The sequence below is a fragment of the Myotis myotis genome, unplaced genomic scaffold (assembly GCF_014108235.1).
Source record: "Myotis myotis isolate mMyoMyo1 unplaced genomic scaffold, mMyoMyo1.p scaffold_m19_p_2, whole genome shotgun sequence".
Lineage (NCBI taxonomy): Eukaryota > Metazoa > Chordata > Mammalia > Chiroptera > Vespertilionidae > Myotis > Myotis myotis.
Window position 1 is genome coordinate 165,460,038 of NW_023416324.1, and position 25,688 is coordinate 165,485,725.

The 25,688-nt window shown below is 37.8% G+C and overlaps 1 protein-coding gene across 12 annotated transcripts in view; it reads left to right on the top strand.

Annotated features, from left to right (window-relative positions):
- The window catches only part of ATP13A3 (ATPase 13A3), a 108,315-nt gene that overhangs the window by 23,293 nt on the left and 59,334 nt on the right, over positions 1–25,688 (top strand). For 9 of the 12 annotated variants that reach the window (XR_004974422.1, XR_004974421.1, XR_004974424.1 and 6 more), the window contains 8 exons: positions 9,591–9,689; positions 11,680–11,853; positions 12,529–12,711; positions 13,013–13,083; positions 14,751–14,831; positions 17,779–17,848; positions 22,628–22,762; positions 23,194–23,266. Coding sequence is in view for 8 of the 12 variants with exons in the window: in XM_036352759.1 (XP_036208652.1) it covers positions 9,639–9,689; positions 11,680–11,853; positions 12,529–12,711; positions 13,013–13,083; positions 14,751–14,831; positions 17,779–17,848; positions 22,628–22,762; positions 23,194–23,266 (838 nt within the window). In the remaining 4 variants the exon portion in view is untranslated. Of the gene's footprint in view, positions 1–9,590; positions 9,690–11,679; positions 11,854–12,528; positions 12,712–13,012; positions 13,084–14,750; positions 14,832–17,778; positions 17,849–22,627; positions 22,763–23,193; positions 23,267–25,688 lie in introns of those variants that run through there. The other 3 variants (XM_036352760.1, XM_036352765.1, XM_036352764.1) reach the window with 3 other exon arrangements.

Below are 25,688 nucleotides of genomic sequence, written 5' to 3' on the forward strand. Positions count from 1 at the left end.
TCTTTGGATTCCTTTTGTTTGGGGTTCTCTGCACTTCCTGGACCTGTAAGTCTATTTCTTTCACCAGGTGGGGGAAGTTTTCTGTCATTATTTCTTCAAATAGGTTTTCAATATCTTGGTCTCTCTCTTCTTCTGGCACCCCTATAATTCTGATGTTGGTACGCTTGAAGCTGTCCCAGAGGCTCCTTACACTATCTTTGTATTTTCGGATTCTTTTTTCATTTTGCTTTTCTGGTTGAGTGTTTTTTGCTTCTTCGCATTTCAAATTTTTGCCTTGATTCTTGCGCTCCTCTGGTCTGCTGTTGGGAGTCTGTATAGTATTCGTTATTTCAGTCCGTGTATGCTTAATTTCTAGTTGGTTCTTTATCATAACATCGAGGGTCTCATTAGATTTCTTGAGGATCTCACTACATTTATCGGCGGCTTCTAGACAGTTCTTAAGAGACCTTAAAAGTGTGGTTCTGAACTCAATATCCTCTATTGACAGTTTTGTCCTGTTTCTTTGTCTCCGCATTTTTTATGCTTTCTTGGTGCACCCCCTAGTTGTCTTTGTGCGCAGTCTTGTAGTTAAGCCTTGATTGTTGTCTGCAATACCGGGGGTGATTTGACCTCCAGGCTAACTGGCTATGAGAGTCAGCTGTGTCTGCAGTGGGAGAGCTTCTGTGGCTGGATCTCTAGGGCGGTGCTAATCTAGCGTTTGCCTGAGGCTATCCGGCAAATGGCTCTGCCCAGGGCTTGGGCGGGGCTGGTCCCCGGGGATCTACAGGGTGGGCCGGAGCGAGCAGTTATGGCTGCTCTCAGTTCTGTCCCTAGGGGCTCTGCCTCACAGAGTCCCAGCAACCGCTGCAAACGAAAGCTGCCTTCGAGTTCCGACCGAAGCCAGACAGTCCCGCTTCTCCCGTTTGAGTCTGGGTCCCTAGAGACTCACCCGGATCTGGAGCTCAGAGTCTGAAACTCCCTCCCGATTGAAAACAACAACCGCGCCCTCCGCCTCCAGCCCACTCCACGGGCACTCCGCACCTTAGTATTTCACTTCAGCACTGCGCCTCCTCTGAGTCTGGGTATGATATTCTCTTTCCTCCTGGTTACAGAATTTCCACTCAGCCAGCCTTCCTGTGGTTCTGGATGATGTCTTTAGTTGTTTTTGAAGTGGTTGTTCGAGGCAGCAATCTCCGGCGTTAACCTATGCCGCCATCTTGGTTTTTCTCCATTTTATTCAGAACATACTTTGTATAACTTGAATCTTTTTATGTCCCAGAATGTGGTCTTTCTTGGTAAATATTCTGTGTATAAGTCTTAAAAAATCTATATTTTGCTGTGGTTGAGTAGAATGTTCTGTAAGTACCAGTTAGGACCACTTGATTGATACTGTTGTTTATATCTTCTATGTCCAAACTAGTATTTTTAATTTACTTGTTCTATCTCTTATTGAGTGGTATTGAAATGAAATCTCCAACAGTAATTGTGAATTTCTCTATTTCCTTCCAGTTTTATTAGTTTCTGATTTGTGTATTTTGAAGGTCTGTTAAATGTATATGCGTTTAGGATTATTAATAATACTAGAGGCCCGGTGCACAAAATTTGTGCACGGTGGCGGGGTATCCCTCAACCCGGCCTGCACCCTCTCCAATCTGGGACCACTTGGGGGATGTCTGACTGCCAGTTTTGGCCTGATCCCACGACATCCCTCTCACAATCTGGGACCGCTGGCTCCTAACCGCTTGCCTGCCTGCCTACCTGATTGCCCCTAACTGCTTCTGCCTGCCATCCTGATTGCCCCCTAACCGCTCCCCTGCTGGCCTGATTGACATCTAACTGCTCCCCTGCCGGCCTGATAGCCCCCACCTGCCCTCCCCTGCTGACCCGATGGCCCCCAACTGCCCTCCCCTGCAGGCCCAATTGCCCACAACTGCCCTCTCCTGCTGCCCAACTGCCCCTAACTGTTCTCCCATGCCGGACTGGTCACCCCTAACTCCCCCTCCCTCCGTCTCCCACCCGCTGGCCTGGTCACCCCATGCAGCCTGCTGTTCAGTCATTTGGTCATTCCTCACTAACCCCCCTGCCGGCCTTGTCACCCCATGCAGCCTGCTGTTCGGTTGTTACTGTGACGGCGTCCTGGAGAATTTGCGTATTCCTCTATTATTAATATAGATAGGATGCATGTAGTTGCCTATAGTCTTTTAAAAAAATACAACCACAATCTCTGCCTTTTAATTGGTGTTTAGACCATTTATATTTAATGTGATCATTAATATGGTTGGGTTTCAATCAGTCATCTTTCTATTTGTTTTTAATTTATCTCATTTTTTGTTTCTTTTTTTGTTTTGTTTTGTTTTGTTTTGTTTTAATTAAATCTTTATTGTTCAGATTATTACATTTGTTCCTCTTTTTCCCCCCCCCATAACTCTCCTCCTCCCAGTTCCCGCCCTACCCTCCGCCCTCACTCCCCACCCACTGTCCTCATCCAAAGGTGCACGATTTTTGTCCAGTCTCTTCCCGCACCCCCACACCCGTTTCCCCCTGAGAATTGTCCACTCCCTTTCTATGCCCTTGATTCTATTATATTCACCAGTTTATTCTGTTCATCAGATTTTTTATTCACTTGATTTTTAGATTCACTTGTTGATAGATGTGTATTTGTTGTCACTTTGTTGTTCATAATTTTTATCTTTACTTTTTTCTTCTTCTTCCTCTTCTTAAAGAATACCTTTCAGCTTTTCATATAATACTGGTTTGGTGGTGATGAACTCCTTTAGCTTTTTCTTATCTGTGAAGCTCTTTATCTGACCTTCAATTCTGAATGATAGCTTTGCTGGGTAGAATAATCTTGGTTGTAGGTTCTTGCTATTCATCACTTTGAATATTTCTTGCCACTCCCATATGGCCTGCATAGTTTCTGCTGAGAAATCAGCTGACAATCGTACGGGTACTCCCTTGTAGGTAACTAACTGTTTTTCTCTTGCTGCTTTTAAGATTCTCTCTTTGTCTTTTGCCCTTGGCATTTTAATTATGATGTGTCCTGGTGTGATCCTCTTTGGATTCCTTTTGTTTGGGGTTCTCTGCGCTTCCTGGATTTGTAAGTCTGTTTCTTTCACCAGGTAGGGGAAGTTTTCTGCCATTATTTCTTCAAATAGGTTTTCAATATCTTGCTCTCTCTCTTCTTCTGGCACCCCCATAATTCGGGTGTTGGTACGCTTGAAGTTGTCCCAGAGGCTCCTTACACTATTTTCATATTTTTGGAATTTTTTTCTTTTCCAGTTGGGTATTTTTTACTTCTTTGTATTTCAAATCTTTGACTTGCTTCTTGGGGTCTTCTAGTCTGCTGTTGGATCTTTGTATATTATTCTTTATTTCAGTCAGTGTATGCTTAATTTCTAATTGGTCCTTTTTCATATCCTTGAGGGTCTCACTAAATTTTTCAGAGGTTTCTAGAAGATTCTTGAGTAACCTTATAACCGTGGTTTTGAACTCTATATCCAGTAGTTTGCTTTCCTCCATTTCTTTCATTTGTGACATGTTTCTTTGTCTTCGCATTTTGGCTGCTTCCCTGTGTTGATAGAGTGGCTTTGTGTACTAGGTGTCCTATAGGGCCCAGTTGCTCAGCCTCCCCAATTACCTGAGGTGGACACTCTTGGTGCACCCCTTTGTGGGCTGTGTGCACAGTCTTGTTGTAGTTAAGCCTTGATTGTTGTAGGTATCGCTGAGAAGAATTGACCTCCAGGCCAGTTGGCTGTGAGAATCAGCTGTGTCTGCAGTGGGAGAACTTCTGTGCTGGAGACACCCCTCCAGGGCAAGACTTGCTTCAATGGGGCTTTGGTGCTCACTGAGTCTGCCCCTTGAGTGTGTCTCTTATGGATCTGAAGCATTGTAATCTGGTATGGTCTCACTCTGACCACTGGGTACACTTGCTCTTGGATCTCCAAGGAGGTGCAAAGTCAGCCACTGCCTGAGTCCACCCAGCAGGAGCTACAGAGAGATCTGCAGATTCCTCCTCTTTTTTTGGGGTTTGGAGGTGCCCAGATGAGGCCCCGCTGTGAAGCAATGCAGGCTGCTGTAGAGTCTTGTGCCTTCTTTTGGAAGTTCTGGGGCTCTCTGACCCAGCTGTAGTTTGTTAGGTTTTAGCTTGCAAAAGGCCAGGCTATTCATATGCAAAAGCCTCTGTTCACAGCTTGGGTGGGGCAGGGTCTCAGGGAATCACCGGGGCGGAGCAAACAGCAATGGCTTCCCGTCAGCCCTGCTCCGAAGAGGTCCCTGGGTCTCTGTGTCCCGCAGCCCCGTGCAGGAACAGTGATCGCTGTAAACAGCAACTCTGAGAGAAAGCCACCCTCACGTTACAGCCCGATGACAGACAGTCCAGTTTCTCCCAGTATGAGTCTGGGTCCCCAGAGTCTCCCCCGGAACTGGAGTTCAGAGCAGTCGGGAGCTTGTCAACCGATTCTATTCTATTATCAGTTCTGGATCCTTTTCTATTGATTGATTTACCTCCCTCCTGATTGAAAAAGACAACAGCATACCCAGTTGCCAGCCTGTTTCGCACGCCTCCTCCGCACTCCCGCACCTCCGCACCTCCTACCAGTCTCAATGTGCTTTTCTCTTGTCTTCTAGTTGTAGAACTTCCACTCAGCCAGCCTTCCCGTGGTTCTGGATGATATCCGTTTTGTTTTTTAATTGTACTTTTGATGTGGTTGTGCAAGGCAGCAAGTTCAGGTGTTTACTTATGCCACCATCTTGGTTCCTGTCTATATTTTATTGATTTTAGAGAAGAAGGGAAAGGGAGCCAAAACCGGTTTGGCTCAGTGGATAGAGCGTCGGCCTGTGGACTGAAGGGTCCCAGGTTCGATTCCGGTCGGGGGCATGTGCCTGGGTTGGGGGCGCATCCCCAGTGGGAAATGTGCAGGAGGCGGCTGGTCGATGTTTCTCTCTCATCGGTGTTTCTGGCTCTCTATCTCTCTCCCTTCCTCTCTGTGAAAAATCAATAAAATATATTTAAAAAAAAAAAAAAAGAAGGGAAAGGGAGAGAGAGATAGAAACATCAATGATGAGAGAGAATCATTGATTGGCTGCCTCCTGTACACTCTCTACTGAGGATGTGCCCACAACCAAGGTACATGCCCTTTACTGGAATCGAACCTGGGACCCTTCAATCCTCAGGCTGACGCTCTATCCATTGAGCCAAACCAGTTAGGTCGTAACATATCTTTTTTTGCCAGCTCCTTTCACAATATTTTTTATCATTTCTTTTAAATAGTTTGATGATGACATGCCCTGGTATAACTTCTTAATGTTTCTTTGCTTAGTGTTAGTTGGACTTCTTGGATCTATGGGCTTATAATTTTTTCATCTAATTTGGAAAATTTTGGCCATTATATCATTACATATTTTTTTGGTCTCTCCCATGATGCATATATATTAAGGTCACTTGAAGTTGTCTCACAGCTTACTGGTGGTGGTGGTGGTGGTGGTGGTATGTGCTTCTAATTTTTTTCTCCATTTTTCGTTTTGAATATTCTATTATGTCTTCAAGTTCATTGATTTTTCTTTTGCACTGTCAAATCTGTTAAGTTCATCTTCATATTTTTTTCATCTGAGATGTACTTTTTATATTATGTTCAATTTGATTTTTTTCTTCATATGTCTCTGCTTAACATGTTCAGTCTTTCCTGTTGGTTTTTAAACATTTAGTCTACAGTTATAGCAGTTGTTTTAATGTCCTTGTCAACCAATTCTATTCTATTATCTGTTCTGGGTCCTTTTCTATTGATTGATTTTTCTCATTATGGGTTGTATTTTTTCTTTCTTTCATGCCTGTTAAGTTTAATTTGGATGTCAGACATTGTGACTTATTGGGACTATATATTTTGTATTTCTAAAAATCTCCTTGAACTTTATTATGTGAAGCAGTTACGTTACTTAGAAACAATTTTATTCTTTCAAGTCTCAAAAGCTTTGTTAGTCAGGACCACCAGAGTAGCTTTTCGTTTGGGGCTAATTGGGTACTATTACTGAAGCAAAACCCTTCTGAATACTCTCCCTGATTCTTTGTGACTAATGAGGTTTTTCACTGTAGTTGGTTGGAATAGGCACTCTGCCCAGCTTTGTATGAGCCCTGATGGTTATTGGTTTTGGGTGGTTTTTCCCTAGCTTCTGGTATTTTTGCCTCACACATAAGTGCTGATCAGTATTTGGTAGAAGACTTGAGAGGGATAGGGATCATCTTGCAGATTTTCAGTGTCCTTTCTCTGTGCAGATCTGCCCTGCAAAGCTGGTCACTTTGGTGCCTTCCCAGACACCCAGCCTCATCTCCCCAAATCAGAGAGACTGCTCTACTCCCCCTGGGTTCCCTGCCTTCCCTTTTTTTGCAGACTGTAGACCAAACATGTCAAACTCCCGGCCCGCTGGCACGAGTTTGATGTGTTTGCTGTAGACTCTTTAGTTTGCAAACTGGGATAATTGCAAAGCTCATCTAGTTTCCTTCCTATCTCTGTATCAGTTTCTTTCATTACCTGGTGTCCGTTTTCTTGAAAACTTGTTTTATATATTTTGTCCATTTTGTTGTTGTTTTAGATGGGAAGGCAAATCTGGTCTCTGTTTTTTCATCTTGGTTGGAAGCAGAAGTCTCAACATAGTTTCTCCCCTGAAGAAACATATTTTATTTTATTTATTTTTTGGTTAGAAAACATATTTTAGGCCGAAACTGGTTTGGTTCAGTGGATAGAGCATCGGCCTGTGGACTGAAGGGTTCCAGGTTCGATTCCGGTCAAGGGCATGTACCTGGGTTGCGGGCAATCCCCAGTGGGGGATGTGCAGGAGGCAACTGATCGATGTTTCTGACTCTCTATCTCTCTCCCTTCCTCTCTGTAAAAAATCAATAAAATATATTAAAAAAACAAACAAACATATTTTAGGTGGTGGTGGTGGAAAATGGGGATCAGAATTATATGTAATCTATATATATAAAAGCTTAAGTGACCATTCAACCGAATGACCGGTAGCTATTATGTGCACTGACCACCAGGGGGCAGGCACTCCAACCAGTAGGTTAGCTCGCTGCCGGGGTCCAGCAGATCAGGACTGGGCCAGATGGGCCAGATATGCCCTGTAGCCCTCCCACAGTCCCTTCCCAGATGGCCAACCTCCTGTGGTCCCTCCCTGGCCCAGTCAGCCCCAACCATGCATTGGTGGTGTCCTGGATTGCGAGAGGGCGGAGGCCAGGCCGAGGGACCCCACCGGTGCATGAATCCATGCACCCGGCCTCTAGTTAATTACAAAAAATGAGTTTGATGAATCCTGAATGATGATCCTGAGATTCAGTCCAGAACTTATGGAAGAACCATGGACTATAGTTAAGAACCTGAGACTGGTATTTTTTTTGTGGGAACAGCATCAGGGTAGATGCCTTTGTCTTAACCTTTGAAAGTGGGCATGTGCACATTTAAATCTTGCAAGATTGGTCTATCTCTTCCATGTTCAGGTAACAGCTGCTGACCTTTTGAACAGGGAAGAGGTTGGGCTAGTTCATTCTCCCTATAGTCCATAGCAGCAGGTTCCTCATATAATATTGATTTGATGGATTAGTCTTAACATGGTAGTAACATGCTTCATGGCTGTAATACTGCCCTAGACTAAAAATAACTTGCTACTAAATTTCCCAAAGGTGTGTTTTTTTTTTGTTTTTTGTTTTTTTTTTGTATAATATGGTTTCTTTTGGGGAAGTTGGACCAGATACTTCTAAATTTTCTTTTCCAAGATGGCACTAAGTCATCTATCTATCTATCTATCTATCTATCTATCTATCTATCTATCTATCTATCTCTGTCTATCTTAAAATTCTGCCTTTTATTTCTATAGAAAGTCCTGGCTCTACTTAGCTCTGACCCCATCTCCAGGGCTACCAGAAGGTAGACAAGTGCTGGGTGCTGGTATAGGAGGCACCAATATTTTCATTGGTCATTTTGTTGAGATTTCAGTAGTCATATATGAGATTAGTTTAAAATGCTGCAGTTGGTTTTACTTGGCTATTTTACTTGATTACTTAAGTATCAGTTAAACATTGATACATGTATCACAAGAAATGTGATAATATGAAGTTATATAGTCTACTAGGAAAAATAATTTCCTAACATTTATAAACATTAAACAGCTAATGCTATCTTAGCACAACAAGTGTTATTCACTCAACAAGTAATTTTTGAGTGTCTACCATGTGTCAGGCCTGTACTGCACACTGGCTAGATGAGGTAGAAACATGACATTTGGACTGAGAGGTTATATTACCTATTGGCTGTTCTGCAGACATCAACCTAGTCTAAAGCAGTGGCTCTCCAAGGCTTTGGGCTCAGACTGGTAACCTTTAATGCAGCGGTTCTCAACCTGGGTCGCGACCTCTTTGGGGGTCGAACGACCCTTTCACAGGGGTCGCCTAAGACCATCGGAAAGCACATATATAATTACATATTGTTTTTGTGATTAATCACTATGCTTTAATTATGTTCAATTTGTAATAATGAAAATACATCCTGCATATCAGATATTTACAGTACGATTCATAACAGTAGTAAAATTACAGTCATGAAGTAGCAATGAAAATAATTTTATGGTTGGGGGTCACCACAACATAAGGAACTGTATTAAAGGGTCGCTTTAATACAGGAAGGTTGAGAACCACTGCTTTAATGTTTATTGTGAACTCTGAAAAGCTTTTGTTTATGTGCATTGTATCTGTTGATACCATGTTAGTTAAAACTGATATAGATTTGAGAATATTAGTTTAATAAGATGTGACAATAATACATTTATTACATTTTAAGTAACATTTTTCTGAAAAATATTTGCCATAACCAAAAAAAATCATGAGAAAATAGGCATTGTTCTACAATTTGCAAATCTCTTTAATGTGTGGCCGAATGTCTGTTTATAATTAATCTCATTTTTTTTAATACAGGGGAAAAAACTTTGTTGATGAGCTCAGTGAATTTTCTCCTAGACAAGCATCATGAGTAGTCAGAAGTAGTCATAAGATTGCTTAGTGGACTTTGGAATGAGAACGGGGGAATCAGTTGAGTGACCTCCAATAGTGGTACACATGCCATAGGGATTGACTAGTGGCCAGGGAATGTCATTCATGTAATAGATGCTTGCTTAGTAAACATTTGACGGATGATACTTTAATCCCTAAGAGGTTTTGGGGTGGTTTCACTACTGGTGCTTTACCTCTTCACTATACTTCAAGCAATAAATTGAGTTGTGTGAAGCACTTTTACGGCACAACTAGGTTACGTCTCTGAGTCTGGAGAATGAAAGGGAAGATTCTGTAGTATTTTCTCCCAGAATTTAAATTGTTTTGTAGCAGGGCTATTGCTAGTACAAATTCATTAATGGAATATGCCACGTTTTGTGATTGTAAGTAATGCAGGTGCAAGAACTGGCACGCCATTGAAAATGGCATTAGAACCAGCTAGCACTTTAGTGGTTACTTAAGTACCAGTTAAACATTGATACATATGTCACAACAAGAAATGTAATAATATGAAGTTATATAGTATACTAAGATAAATAATAATTTCCTAACATTTGTTCCTCTCATCTCTCAGTTGTCTTCAACTGTTCTGAAGTACAAGACCTTCTAAATCACTGTAGATATGGATAAAGAAGAAAGGAAGACTATCAATCAGGGTCAAGAAGATGAAATGGTAACCAGTATTTATTATTTACTTATAAAGTGTGAAGAATTTATCTCTGCAATTTATTATACTAGGGAAGTAGAAAAGTAAATTAAAAAAACAAAACACAGCTAAGTTAATGTATTTTCCTCATCCTGACTGTGTTTTTTAATTGGGATTATATAGCATTTCTATTTGTTTTAGAATAATTCCTATTTCACTTCTGAACTGTTAAAACCTGGAGGAAAGAAGTATGTTTTTTCATTTGGTAATTTGAGAAGTTATGTTAGCTAATGCTTAAAATATAATTCCAAATCCAAGATTTCTGATTTTGATTTATAAAATGTTGAATATCAGCTTAATTTAAAAAACACACTTTTCAACTCTTCTGTGTGTGGCGGATGGAAGGAGATAGAGTTGTCAGATAAAAAGAAGGTAGGGAAAGAGTAGGTTTACAATTGTTATATGGAAAATAATATGTTCATTAATAAATAATAATACAAGAATAAACTGTTTTGAGTACTTATAACTGTAAACTTACTTTTGCTCTACCCTGTATAAGACTCCTTGTTAAATATTAAATGTGGATTTCAGATAATCAAGGAATACATTTTTAGTAGAAGCATGTCCCTAATATTGCAGAGGGCAACAAAAAAATTACTTGGTTTTTTTATCTGAAATTTGAATTTAAATAGGCCCTTTGCATTTTCATTTGCTAAATTTGGCAGCCCTTGTTAGGGTAACTGAAACAATTTGAATAATTTGGGTCAGAAGGTCAGATTGATCAGTAACAGTAGTATTGGGACAATTAGTTAAAGATTTGGAAAAAAAAATAAAGTTAAAACTTAACTAAATGCAACATGATATTCTAAATTATATCCTTAAACAAAAAAAAAAGACGGTGAAAAAAAATGGTGAAATTCTAATAAAGACAAGATTTACTTAATATAATATACAGTGTTAATGCTTTTTATTCTTTTAATATATACTAGTATTTTTATTGATTTCAGAGAGGAAGGGAGAAGGAGAGAGAGATAGAAACATCAATGATAAGAGAGAATCATTGATCGGCTGCCTTTTCCACACCCCCCTACTGGGGATCAAGTATGCACATGTGCCCTGACCAAGAATTGAACCGTGACCTCCTGGTTCATAGGTCGATGCTCAACCACTGAGCCATGCTGGCTGGGCTAATCTTTTTGATGTTGACAAATGTACCAAGATGTTAACATTGGATGAAGGGTATACAGGAACTCTTAATATTTTTGTATCTTTTCAGCAAATCAAATTATTTCAAATATAAAAGTTTATTTTAAAAAACCTATCTTATAACAAGAAAAGTTCTAGAAGAATTCAAAAGATAAATGTAAAAATGGAATTATAAAAGTTCTAGGAATGTATATTAAATGTAAATATACTATATCAGTGGGAAAGTATTATGTTACTAACTAGAGGCCTGGTGCACGAAATTCATGCACTGAGTGGGTGGGGGAGGGAGGGAGGGGGGGGGGCCCCTCAGTCCGGCCTGTGCCCTCTCAAAGTCCGGGAGCCCTCGGAGGATGTCTGACTGATAGCTTAGTGCCATCAGACATCTGCAGATGTGGGAGAGGCTCCCACCACCACTGCTGCGCTCACTAGCTGTGAGCCCAGCTTCTTGCTCAGTGGGAGTGCACTGACCACCAGGGGGAAGCTCCTGCATTGAGCATCTGCCCCTTGGTGGTCAGTGTACATCATAGCGACCGGTTGTTCCACTGTTAGGTCGATTTGCATATTAACCTTTTATTATATAGGATGATAACATCAAATGTAGAATGTAATGTGTAAATATCAAAAGATTTTGCCACTTAAAAAGTATACCTTTGACAATAAGCTTCTGAGAAACAAAATTTAAAGATAAATTATGGGTTGGGAAAATATTTGTAGTTTATCTGACAAGACAATAACCATCTGGAAAACAAAGAACTTTGGATTTATCTTTCATATCATTTGATGATTAATCATGATTACTATATCCATGCAGGAAATTTATGGCTATAATTTATGTCGCTGGAAGCTTGCCATAGTTTCTCTAGGAGTGGTTTGCACCGGTGGCTTTCTCCTGCTCCTCCTCTATTGGATGCCTGAGTGGCGGGTGAAGGCAACCTGTATTAGAACTGCAATTAAAGACTGTGAAGTGGTGCTGCTGAGGACTACTGTAAGTCCATGGATTTACTTGTACTGTAGCTGATTATTTGAGGAGTAAAAGAATGTCTTTGTGTGTACTTTGTTGAAAATAATATATGAAGAGAACATCACTGTAAGATATAATGAGGAATACTAATCCTACTATTTCTAAAGCACCTGTGTTTGAAGTGAATATTATCAGAGCAATTAGAGTATAAAGAATCTTAAAGATGATCAAATCCTACCCTTCCTTTTAAGCTCTTGATGCACTGAGAGATTATATGCTGTCCTTCAAGGTCACCGGACAGTTAGAACTATAGGATCTCTCATTCACCAAACAAGTTGCTTCTACTATGTGATGCTGTTACATCTCAGGGTGTTGTGTTTATTTGTTTTTTAATGATCCGACCGGGAAGTATTTTATAAAATGCATTAATATCTAGTCTGAGTATGTTGGGTAAATTAAAAAAGTACTCATGAACTTTTACGGGATATTGTGTTAGTGAAGTATGCCATTTAAATGGTAAGCAGTGGAAAGCACTTCACATTTAAATTTATGCATCTTTATGAAATGGTTAAGTTAGTAGGAAGTGATGCTTTCTCAGTTAGAGATGAGTAAATAATATTGTAAAGAATGGAAATCAAATAAAAATGTAGACAGTTGTATAATATACATAATTGATTCTTTACCTTTCTCTCTTGTAAGGATGAATTCAAAACGTGGTTTTGTGCAAAAATTCGCTTGCTTTCTCTGAAAACTCATCCATTTTCGAGTCCAAAATCTGTGGCTAATAAGGTTTCAAATGGCCATGCTGTTCTTTTAACTGAAAATTTGGCTGAAGAGAACAGGCATGAGATAAGTAAATATTCACAGACACAATCAGAACAGGTACTGTAATCTTAGTTTCAAGGTTTCTTTAAGAATCAGAATTGTTACATGTTATGCTATCATGGATGTATATAATTGTGTTTGCAGTTATTTTTGAGATAAATGTATATGCATATAAAATGCCTGTTTATCACTGTATTATAACAGTTCAGGTATTATTAAAAGAAACAGATTACATTTACATGTCACATGTGATCACTTTAAATTTAATATGTTGTTAGATGATAGATTTGTGTTAGTAAATGTAATTGAAAACAAGTGATGATAATGCTTTTTGATGTAACATTTATGTGTTTTACAGATTCGTTACTTTACCCACCATAGTGTAAAATATTTCTGGAATGATACTCTTCACAATTTTGATTTCTTAAAGTAAGTGATTTTTTTTTGTTTAGATTATATTATGAGTATATTAAAAATGTTCTAGATAGAAAAGAATTCATTCTAATGTTACATAAAATTGAATAGGTTTTTATTGAAGAACTTTTATTCACTTATTCTTTAGCAACTTCCAGTGTTATTTGAATACAGATTAACCATTTTAGAATGAAATGTCACTTGCAACCTGTATCGTGGCAAAATTTACATAAAAGTTAGAAAAGTAGTATGATTCTAAAATCCACTGAGTCTGAGTTCTTTTCTTTTTGAGGGTTCATCTCAAAGTGAACTTTGAGTATACCTATCTGAACTGTTAACTCCCAATATGCTCACAGTTCTACCCACTTGTATCTACTTGAGGGATGAAGAGATAGATGGAAATTCAACTTCACTATGTGAATAAAGATGGGACATTGTCAAATGTGTTAAACCTTGGGTAGGACAAATTGGTGTAATCTCTTAAAATTTATCACTGGATAAATTTCTGTGGAGGCTTCAAGTTATATAAGTACTAATTAATTAGGATTCTATTTTTGTTGCTTTTGTTAAAGCAATTATTATAAACACTCAAGTATCATTGCTTGAGAGTGCTAAAGGAATTCTTAATATTAGCAATACAAAGAGAATCACCTTATGAGCATTTAAAATATTCATGCCTGGATTTCCCCCCCCTGACACTAAAGAATTAGAATATTCTGGAATGGACCAGGGCATTTCCATATGCCTAGTTGTGAAGACCATTCCTAGTTAAGAACTATTGCCTTACAGAATACTGCCAATGAGCTGGTGTTTTGGTTTTTAAAAAAAATTGACTTGGAGCTGATTGCTGCTGCCTTTGGAGAAGTCATCAACTTCAGTGGGAAAAAAGCATCAAACATATTGCTGTGCAGCATTTGCCAACCATAAAAACTTGTAGAATTTATGATAACAGTTACTTACGGAGCTTAATTTTCCTATCTGACAAAAGTGGAAAAGGATTGGAGTTAAATGATGTATAAGAGTCTCTTCAGAGTTCTATTATTAGTATCTCAGTTAATTCTAGAATCTCAGTATAATTAAGACATTTTTGGAGAGAAAGTAGATAGGTTAATTGAATCCCAATTAGAATTGTTACAGATTTTAGACATTGCCCGTGACTCATAAATTCTGTACTCTCTATGTATTAGATCAGGGAAGGATTTTGGTGAATGCTTTTATAGAAAGAAAATAAATGAATAGGATTTCTTACTGTGAAGCTTAAAGAATTAAAGAGGAGGAACTAAATATAAAGTAAAACATTTTTTTATTTTTAGTTTGGAATTCTCAAACTATCATACTCTACTTTTAATTTTTATTAGTTTAGTTATTAGCTCTTACAGCTTTGGTGCACAGCCTTAAAGGATAATAATATTATTATATAAACATGAGTATTTAAAGCCATCTTATCATGTGATAGATACATTGTATAACTTAGAAGTTGCCACTTTTGAGACTTAGAACTTTCACTATTGTTTATCTTGGGAATTTTAGATTTTAAAATTCCCATTCATTATCTCGTTTTTTGTTAAGGATTTCTGTTTGTAAGGAAGTCACACTTTAAAATCAGAATATAGAAAAATGAGGCATTAAGACATTTGGATATTTTAAACTTTGTTTAAAGTAAAAACTTTGGATTTATTTAGGGGACTGGATGAAGGTGTTTCTTGTACGTCAATTTATGAAAAGCATAGTGCAGGACTGACAAAGGGGATGCATGCCTACAGGTAATTTTTATCCAACTAAAGTCAGATCTATTATCAAAATTCCTAAATACAGTAGTATGTATAGTTCACCCTTTCACCATATAGTTGTACATATTAACATATTTAAATATTATAGACATAGAACTTGACAACTTATTGATGTTTTATTTGGGTAAGGCTATCTCTCAATTTAAGAATTATAAAAATATTGGAGCTGATACTATGAAGTTGATATCCCTGAAAATATACCATATTTCGTCAATTCTCAGGTATACATTTCCCCACATTTTAACATTTCTAAAAGGGGAATGTGTTATACAGTGGATGGAGAGTCATCCTTTATCTTTCTTAATTGTACATACAATAATGAGTATATCTTATAATTGATAACATCTTGGATTTTACTGCTATAAGGAATTATAAGCATGAGCTCAAATTTACTACAGTGAAAATTTGTAAATTGGGAGACAATCTTTTTTATCATGTTATTATCTGCTAAAGTATAAAATTATATTGATGTATTGCATATTTAAAGATAAGTGCCATTTTCAAATTAAGTTAGAAATTTTCTTATACGCCTGTAGCATATCTTTTCAAAGTGTTAGAATATACTAGTAAAAGAGTCTTCTTCGTTTAGACTTATACTTCTTAAAAGGCCAGAATTACTCTATCATATAGAGAGCACTATGATAAGGAATTTAAGCAGAAGGATTTAAGCAGCTTTTCTTTTTTGTTGTTAATCCTCACGAGAGGATATTTTTTCCATTGATTTTTTTTTTGGGGGGGGGGGGGGTGGAGAGAAGAGAAGAGAAACATATCGGCCTGGATGGGCTGGGGATTGAATCTGCAACCCAGGTGCAAGCCCTTGACCAGGCTAGTGATGCTCTAACCCAGCCGTGGGCAAACTACGGCCCTCGCCCGTTTGAAATGAATAAAACTAAAAAAAAAAAAAAAAAGACCGTACCCTTTTATGTAATGATGTTTACTTTGAATTTATATTAGTTCACACAAACACTCCATCCATGCTTTTGTTCCGGCCCTCCGGTCCAGTTTAAGAACCCATTGTGGCCCTCGAGTCAAAAAGTTTGCCCACCCCTGCTCTAACCACTGAGTAACACTGGCCAGGGCCAAGCAACTTTTTAAAAGTATTTTTTAAAAAATGTCAAGTGTACAATGTTTTAAAATGAATATTTATAGATAGATAGATAGAGAGAGAGAGATATTTCAGAGAGGAAGGGAGAGGGAGAGAGAGTTAGAAACATCAGTGATGACAGAGAATCATTGATTGGCTGCCTCCTGTATGCCTCACACTGGGGATTGAGCCTGGAATCCAGGTATGTGCCCTGACTGGGAATGGAACTGTGACCTCCTGGTTCATAGGTCAATGCTCAACCACTGAGCCAGCTGGGCTCCAGTATTTTTTTATTTATTTTGTTTTGTTAATCCTCACCTGAGGATATTTTTCCCATTGATTTTTTTTTTTTAAGGGTGAATGAAAGAGAGGGGGAGAGGCAGAGAGAGAGAAACATTGATGTGAGAGACACATCGACTGGTTGCCTCCTGCACACACCCCAACGAGGGCTGGAGATCAAGCTTGCAACTGAGGTACGTGCCCTTGACTGGAATTGAACCTGAGACCTTTCAGTGGGCAGGCCGATGCTCTAACCACTGAACAGAATTGGTTAGGTCTTAGTACAATATATATAAAGGGTGTCCCAAAATTCATGCAAGAAGTAATTTTGATAGAAAACACAGGTATCTAATTAAAAATTGTAAATTTTTTATTGATTCATAAAGTATACAGCATAGGGTTATGTATGGAATAGCATATCGGGTAAATGGCTTCCATGGCTTTGCTGGCACATATGCACTCTTTTGTTATTGCCTGAGCAGCCGCATTTTCGAAGAAGAATGGTCTGATGATGCCTCCAGCCCCAAATCCGCACCAAACAGTGACACATTGTGGATACATTTGTTTCTCAACAATCACTTGTGGATTTTCTGAACCCGAAATGCGACAATTTTGTCGATTAACCAAGCCATCAAGATGAAACTGAGCCTCATCGAAATTCAGCCACATTTATGCAAAACGGTAATGGAAAATTTCAAAGAGTGCGTATGTGCCAGCAAAGCCGTGGAGGCCATTTACCCGATATGCTATTCCATACATAACCCTATACTATATACTTTATGAATCAATGAAAAATTTACAATTTTTAATTATAAACCTGTGTTTTCTATCAAAATTATTTCTTGTGTGAATTTTGGGACACCATTTATATATATCTATAGTATATGTATGTATGTATATATATATATTTTCTTTTTTTTTTTAGGTATATTTTTATTGATTTCAGAGAAGAAGGGAGAGGGAGATAGGAACATCAATGATGAGAGAGAATCATTGATCGGCTGCCTCCTGCATGCCCCCCCCACTGGGGTCGAGCCATTAACTCAGGCATGTGCCCTTGGCTGGAATCAAACCCGGAACTCTTCAGTCCACAGACCAATGCTCTATTCACTGAGCCAAACCAACTAGGGCAAAGTACAATATTCTTATTAGAAAAATATTACCAGGTCTCTTAAATTTATTTATCTAAGCTTTTGGAAAAATTAATTGCAATTCAAAATTGTTCAGACCTATTGTGTTCAAGAATGGAAAAGAAAACCTTTGCTGACATAATTATTATAGACTAGTTGGAAAGATATTTGTCACACAAAAAGATATGAGATAGAATGAATCAAAATGATAGCTGTATAGTTAGTTATCCAGTATTAACTACTTAATTTAAATACTAAAGGTAGAGAATTTGAATTGTACAAGACAAGTATATAGAAACATGAATGTGTAAGTTCTAGATTTAGGAGCAGTCTGTGGTTTGAGCTTTATGTAATGAAGTAACTTCCCCAAATCACACTATTATTATGTAATGTAATATAATACTATTATTATATTTTCTTGTCATAGAAAATTGCTTTATGGAATAAATGAAATTTCTGTGAAAGTGCCTTCTGTTTTTAAGCTTCTAATTAAGGAGGTAAGACTATTATTGTACATGTCTCAATATTTGTAATCAGTAGATTTGTCAATTTGAAAAGAGCCATGATCTAAGTAATAAGACATTCTTAATTTTCTGTTTTCAAACTTTTTTTTTTTTTAAATATATTTTATTGATTTTTTACAGAGAGGAAGGGAGAGAGATAGAGAGTTAGAAACATCGATGAGAGAGAAACATCGATCAGCTGCCTCCTGCACATCTCCTACTGGGGATGTGCCCGCAACCCAGGTACATGCCCTTGACCAGAACCGAACCCGGGACCCTTCAGTCCGCAGGCCGACGCTCCATCCACTGAGCCAAACCGGTTTCGGCTGTTTTCAAACTTTTACTAGTGTCCTGGTGCACAGATTCGTACATATTGAAAGGAAATTAATTAGAAGAGATATTGTAATATCACTATTTGCTCTTTGTCTATAATAGAAGTGTCAGACATGAAAGAAAATTAGTAAAATGTATATGAAAATAATATATAAATTGATTAATAAATAATCACAACATGATATAACAACAACAAAGACATGATATAAAAACAAAAAAGATATAAAAAATGATATAAAAACAAGTGATAAAAACAATGACTGACAAATTGATTAAACTTATTTTAATATCTCCCTGTATACCACATTAAGAATAAAAACACTTTCAGAGTGCTTGACTAATTTCCCGTGTGGTGAAATATTTACAACTTTAATGTCACACTCTCTTTGAACTCAAGAGAAAGCAGCATATAGCTGACCATGTCCGAAAATGGGTTCAGGTAGGAATATTCCTACTTTGTCTAGAGTTTGTCCTTGTGATTTATTAATAGTCATCGCAAATGCTGGCATCATAGGAAACTGTCTTCGAATTAAATTAAATGGGAAGCCAGTGTCCGATGGGAACAAATCAATTCTTGGAATCAGAACAACCTCTCCCTCTGCAGATCCTGTTAATACTTCAGCTTTGATTATGTTAGGTCACAACCTTTTGACAATAAATCTAGTACCATTACAAAGACCCCTTTTGCTATTAAGATTTCTCAGTAGCATGATTGCACCTACTTTCAATTTTAATTTATGACACAGAATTCCCAAAGGAGTAATACTATTAAGAAGTTCGATGGGAAAATTTTCCTTTTCAGCATCATCCGTTGAATCGATGGAATCATCACTCAAATAAGTGTGAAAATCTCCATCGAGTCTATCCAAAATTTCTTCATTTAATTTATGAACGTGCTCATTTTTTGGACAAAGAATCACACGTTTAGATATATTTTTAATAGTATCTATAGATATACTATTTTCAAAGGTAGCTTCAATAATAGATCCATTACAAATCATTTCAACAAAAACAACCACATTCATGTATTGACAATGACAGATGGAAACACACGCGTGCAATTGGTGCCAGCGAGAGCTGTATATGTATCATGCATGTGCAAGTCAATGTTTATTTTTAAATTGCCAGTGCGTGTCATATGTACCCGCCGGCTGGTCAGTCGGACGTATGTATGTACATTCATACAGTCGGTCCCTTAGCCATATATGTAGATTGCCAGTGCATGTCATATGTACCGGTCAGATGGACATACAGTCGGTCACTTAGCCTTATATATATAGAGATTTATTTATTTTTATTGTTTTGTTTTTTTTCCTTCCACTTGGAAGGTAAAGGTGATCTCAAATAATTTAGTGTATGACTTTCCTTTTTTATTTGTCTAATTTTTTTTGTTTTGTTTTTCTTTTCTGTAGATTAAATGTTTTTTGTTCTCAGGAAATCACACATCTAAATCTTGCCCTATCTTATAGATTTATACTCCTGCTTTTTGTTTTCTGATTATTAAACAATTTATCATGTTGAGTTTATTCATATGGCATTTTGAGGTACATTGTTGGAAACTGCTGGGGGTCTTAATCCAGCATATAGAAGGGGTTCAGGAATCTGGAGAAGGGGCTGCTGTAAATGATTAAAGAGCCTAGAGATGAAACATAATTTTGGAAGGCATTTTGGGGAGCCAGAGAAGACTTAGTTAAAGGAACCAAGTTCTCCTGAATCTCCGGACCCCTTGCTCTTTATTAACACAATTTGTCCTAAGGCAAGGTAGATATACATACGGAATCCATTGTCAGATTGGGGTAACTGCCTTCAGCTGTTCAGGTGTTTGGCCAGTAGGATGCAATAATGTAAATTGAAATGCCCTCAGCTGTCTGGCAGCAAGCAATCACCTATGCAAATCTTTAGGTGTGGGGAAATGCCCTTAGCCATCTCCAGCAGATTCAGCCCTGCTGAATCCCTAAGTTCCATCAACCTTTTGATGAAACTTCTTGCATTTATGTCATGCTGGAATTAGCTTCTGGCAGAAACTAGACATTGTACCAGAAGTTTGGAATATAAAACATGACCTGATGTTCATATTGAGAAGTTTGCACTTTAACCTGGGAAGAAAACATGTCAGTAGTTACTGTAGTGACTGATGAGTGGTAATTGCTATATAAGAGGTATGAATAAAGGTTGTTCATATAAAGGAAGGGAATAAGATATTGCCTAGCAGTTAGACTCTCCAATCTGTCTTTTAATGTTTTGCTAAAGATTTAATTTTTTGCTCAATACAGTTAGCTGTATTGAGTGAATACTTTTAGTAGAAATAAAAGATTATTTTCATCAGTTGCTGAGAGTGACTATATGACGTTGCTTTAGAACATACCAAAGTATAATGATTAGGAATTAGAAAGTCTGGTTTGTAGTATGGTTCCATCAGTAACTAGCTTTGATCACCAGAAAATCTTTCTCTTTGCTGCTTCTTTACTTACAAAAGTGGAGCAAGTCCTTTCTGATAATCTCATTCTGATTATCTAAATAAAAGTTAGAAAACAGAAAACTAAGAATGTCTTCTTATTATTTAAATTGTGGCTCTTTATAATTTGGAAGTAAAATGGGACTATTTATGAGAAGTGCCTTGAAAAGTACAGAACCATCAGTTTTACGACATTGGGGTAGTACATATTGCCCAAGGGTACCATAGAGCTTACTACGTGTACCGGTTAATAATGGTGGATTTTGTAATCAAAGAAAACATGATAATTTCAAGAGAAACATCAGAAGTGCTTTATTCAAAGTAATGTCCATCACTAGCTACACATTTCCCCCATTTTTCAGGTAATTTGTGGATACCATCCCAATAGAAATTTTCTTGTTTTGAGGCAAACCATTCAGTGACCCAATTTTCCACTTCTTCATACGTTTTGAAGTGCTGCTCAGAAAGTGTGTGTGCATTGATCAGAACAAGTTGTAATCTGAAGGAGCAAGGTCTGGTGAATATGGTGGGTGGTTTAATATTTCCCAGGCAAGATCTTTTAACGTGTCTTTAACTGGTTTTGAAGTGTGTGATGGTGTGTCATCATGAAGCAAAATTACTTTGCCGTGTCTTCTGGCCCATTCTGGTCATTTCACAATCAAAGCATGTTTCAAATTGATTATTTGTTGTTGGTAGCAATCAGTATTAACAATTTCATCTGGTTTTAGAAGCTCATAACATACCACACCTTTCTGATTTCACCAAACGCAGAGCATTGTCTTCTTTCCGAAGCGATTTGGCCTTGCAGTCAATGTTGATGGTTGACCTGGATCAACCCATGATTTTGTGCATTTGGGATTCTCAAAAATAAATCCACTTTTCATCGCCAGTCACAATCTGATGCAAAAAAGACTTTCGTGCCATTGAAGCAACATTTTACTGATGACTTTTCGGTTTTCCATTTATCTTTTGTTCAGTTGATGTGGCACCCATTTTCCTTCCTTTAAAATCTTTCCCATTGCTTTTAAAGGATCAGAAATTGTTTGCTGAGCAACATTTAACCTTTCTGCAAGTTGTTTTTGAGTTTGACATGCATCTTCCTATATAATAAAGAGGTAATATGCAAATTGACCCTCACGCCCTTGTGTCATCACATGATGGCCGCCCCCAGGTTGTCAGAAGAAGGCCGGCAGGGGAGGGCAGTTGGGGGCAATCGGGCCATCAGGGGAGCAGTTAGGTGTCAATCAGGCTGGCTGGGTAGTGGTTAGGGGGCAGGCAGGCAGGCAGGTGAGTGGTTAGGAATCAGCAGTCCCGGATTGTGAGAGGGATGTCCGACTGCCAGTTTAGGCCTGTGGGATCGGGCCTAAACTGGCAGTCGGACATTCCCTGAGGGGTCCCAGATTGGAGAGGGTGCAGGCTGGACTGAGGGATACCCTTCCAGTGCACGAATTTCGTGCACTGGGCCTCTAGTCATCCAATAATGCTTGTAATTGTTGGTCTTCAAACTTTTTCGGTTGACCTGGATGTTCTTTGTCTTTCACATCGAAATCATCACTTTTAAAGTGTTTAAACCGCCGTTCACAAGTATGTTGAGGTGGAACATGTTCACCATAAGCTTCTTGAAGTATACGGTAACTTTTTCTTCAAAATAAAGTAATGAATTAAAACTTGCCGCAAATGCTCTTTTTTGGCATGAAATTCGACATTTTTAAGTGTAAAAATATCTATGATGTTAACACCTTCAGCAAATTTGACATAACTTTTGAAGCTTGTTATCAATACAACAAAATAGCATACATATCAAATTGCATATATATCAACATATGTGTAACACCATCTATTGAAAAAAAAATCCACATTATTAACTGGTACACCTAGTATCCTATAGTATCTTGTTGGTTGCTTCTTAAATAAAAAGATGGAAAATATGTATGGTTATAAGCATTTTATTCACTTTGACTTAAAAATTTTGTGTTTTTTTTTAGGTTCTCAACCCATTTTACATTTTCCAGCTGTTCAGTGTTATACTGTGGTGCACTGATGAATACTATTACTATGCTCTAGCCATTGTGATTATGTCTGTAGTATCAATTTTAAGTTCTCTATATTCCATTAAAAAGGTAAGTTCAATTTATTATTGTTTTCACAACTGTATTTATATTTTGTAAGGTGCATAGAATAGTGCTTGATACAAAGTAATACTCAATACAGATTTTCTTTTAGTTATGAATATGTCCCTTTTTTTGAGGTAGGGAAGGCAGATGTTTTTTAGAGTCAGTTTATTACTTGACCACTTAGAGGCCATAGCAGGGGTCTATTGTTGTTTATCATAGGCTGGTTCTAGTGTTTTCAGGGATCAAGTGCTTCTTATTTTGTCTTTAGCTAAAACATCGTATAGTTTTTTAAATCTTTTAGTCTTGACATTTTTAAGGGCAGAGTGATAAGCATTTATTTTATTAACTTTATTTTATAGTACCCTTACTTTTTAATACATTGAAGAGTGGTTTTATATTAGCTAGTTTTTATTTTTTATTTATTTTTCTTATTTCAGCAATATATTATGTTGCATGACATGGTGGCAGCTCACAGTACTGTGAGAGTTTCAGTTTGCAGAGTAAATGAAGGTAAGTACTTCAGGTGACTCTTGACAAAATAATCCAAAAATGATTTCCATTAAGCACTAATATATGAAACAAGCCCATGTGTTATATATACATTTATTTCTTAAGAAATAATGTATGTGTGAATTTGTACTCATCTCTGAGTTTGTATTGTATTAATTCATTTATATGAAATTGTTTTTTTCTTTTTCTACAATGTAACAGCTACTATACTAGGCTCTGGGGATGCAGTGATTATCAAGAAGGACGTAGTCATTGTGTCACTGAACTTCATACTAATTGGAAAGACAGATGATAAATTGTGAAAATAAAGTGTGACAAATGCAGGGAGTGTATTAGATATTAGAGCTCATTTACTGTAGATGTCAGGGATGGCTTCTTTAAAAAAGTATTTTTTAAGTGGTTGAATTAGATAAGAGGTAGGTGAGAAGATAGTATGGTGGGAATGAGAGAGGGAGAAGAAGAGGGTTCTAAGTGCCCAAAGGCCTGGAGTTTGGTCACTGTAATAACTGGAAGAAATTCAGTGTGGCAGATGTAGAAAGTTGGTGATGTACAGCCTTCTAAGGTATGTTGAAGAATTTTGACTTATTCCAAAATGCAATGGACAGCCATTGAAAGGTTTTCAACAGGGGAGTGATCTGATAATTATTAGCCTTTCTAAAAAAAATTATTCTGGCTGCCATGTTCACACTAGTTTAGAGGGGAGTAATACTGAAGGCATGAAATGGATCAAGTTGAAGGTTGTGGAAATGGAGAGAAATGACGTGGGTTTGAAAGCTATTTGTAGGGCCATGGAACAGGATTTTACGATTCATTGGATGCAAGGTGGTAGAGTGGTGTCAGGCTGGGGGATGGATGTTTAATTAACATAGTTTAATTAAATAGAAGGAGAAGCAGAATCATAGGGAAGGGTAATGTTTTGGACATGTTAGTTTGCTGAGATATTGAAGAGGTAAAGGAGATACGGGGGAGGTAGCACAGCATCATGGGCCTTGGGGACCATAGCTGCTTAGATTTGTGAGGAACACCAAATCAATCTCCATTTTCTTGGCTCAGTATACCTCATCCAAGTGTAAACAGTTTGGCCTAGCAGGTTACTCCTTCCCTGTGCTTCCTGGTCACTTGCTATTTTAGCTGGGAGTATCTCTCTCTCCCCTACCTGCAATGTTAGATGTGTCAGATTATTGGTGCTCCTCCTCTTCCTTCTCTGCTGCTGCTGGAGATAATTGGGATGCTAGGACATATGTACCATTCAACTTGTATCGTCCTATCCCCTTTGTATAGTCTATCAGATCATTGATATTTTATTTCCTGGTAGACCTAAGAGGAGTTGAATTTCAAGTGGTTTTAACAGCTTTAAGAGTTTTAAAAATAGGTATCTTGCTTAAAACTGAAGATTATTGTATCTATGTACTAAATATTATTAGAATCCTTTAAAAGTTTTTTCCTCATAGCTTAGTAAACTAGTTCTTTGTTGTTGTTGTTGTTTTTTTTTTTTTGTGTGTGTGTGTGTGTGTGTGTGTGTGTTTTATGAAGGAAAGAGTGTCCTACACACTGTCACAAAAAATAGTTTTCTTACACATTTTTGTTTACAAACTAATGCAACTGTCTTCTGAGCATAGTATTAAACCTAGGTGGGAAAAAGAGAGAGAGAGGGAGAATGTCCAAATACAGGGTGTCTCAAAAAAAATGTATACACACTATAAAGGCAGTGTTTATTAAAATACCTTTCATTTTCAAAATGAAATTGAATCTGCAGCTATCAGCTGCTAAAGTATGTATACATTTTTTGGGGAAACCCTATATAAGACAATCGGAAAGAAAAACCTTTTACGTGGGAAGATTTTTTATAAAGTCTTTAGCTAACTTGAACATAGTATACACATTTCTAAGGAAATAGTGAAATGGATACTATATCACAATATTTATTTTATAAATTCATTTAAAATAATGTCTAAAATATTAGGACTATTTTAGGAGTAGTGAGTACACAGTGAGACTTTCTAGGTTATAAAAAGTGGCAACAAGAAGAAGAATGCTGTAAAAAATGCTGTTAAAAGAGAAAGTAGGGGGAGGAACCAAGATGGCGGCATGGGTAAACACCTGAAATTGCTGCCTCACACAACCGCTTCAGAATTACAACTAAAAGACAAAACGGACATCATCTAGAACCACAGGAAGGCTGGCTGAGTGGAAATTCTACAATTAGAAGGAAAGAGAAAAGCACACTGAGACTCAGAGGAAGTGTGGAAGTAAAGTGCAGAGGTACGGAGGCGCACGCGGAAAAGGCTGGCAACTGAGGACACGGCTGTCTTTTTCAATCGGGAGGGAGACGCAAGCTCCCGACGGCTCTGAACTCCAGTTCCCGACGAGTCTCTGGGAACCAGACTCATACGGGGAGAAACTTGAGGGCGGCTTTCTCTCA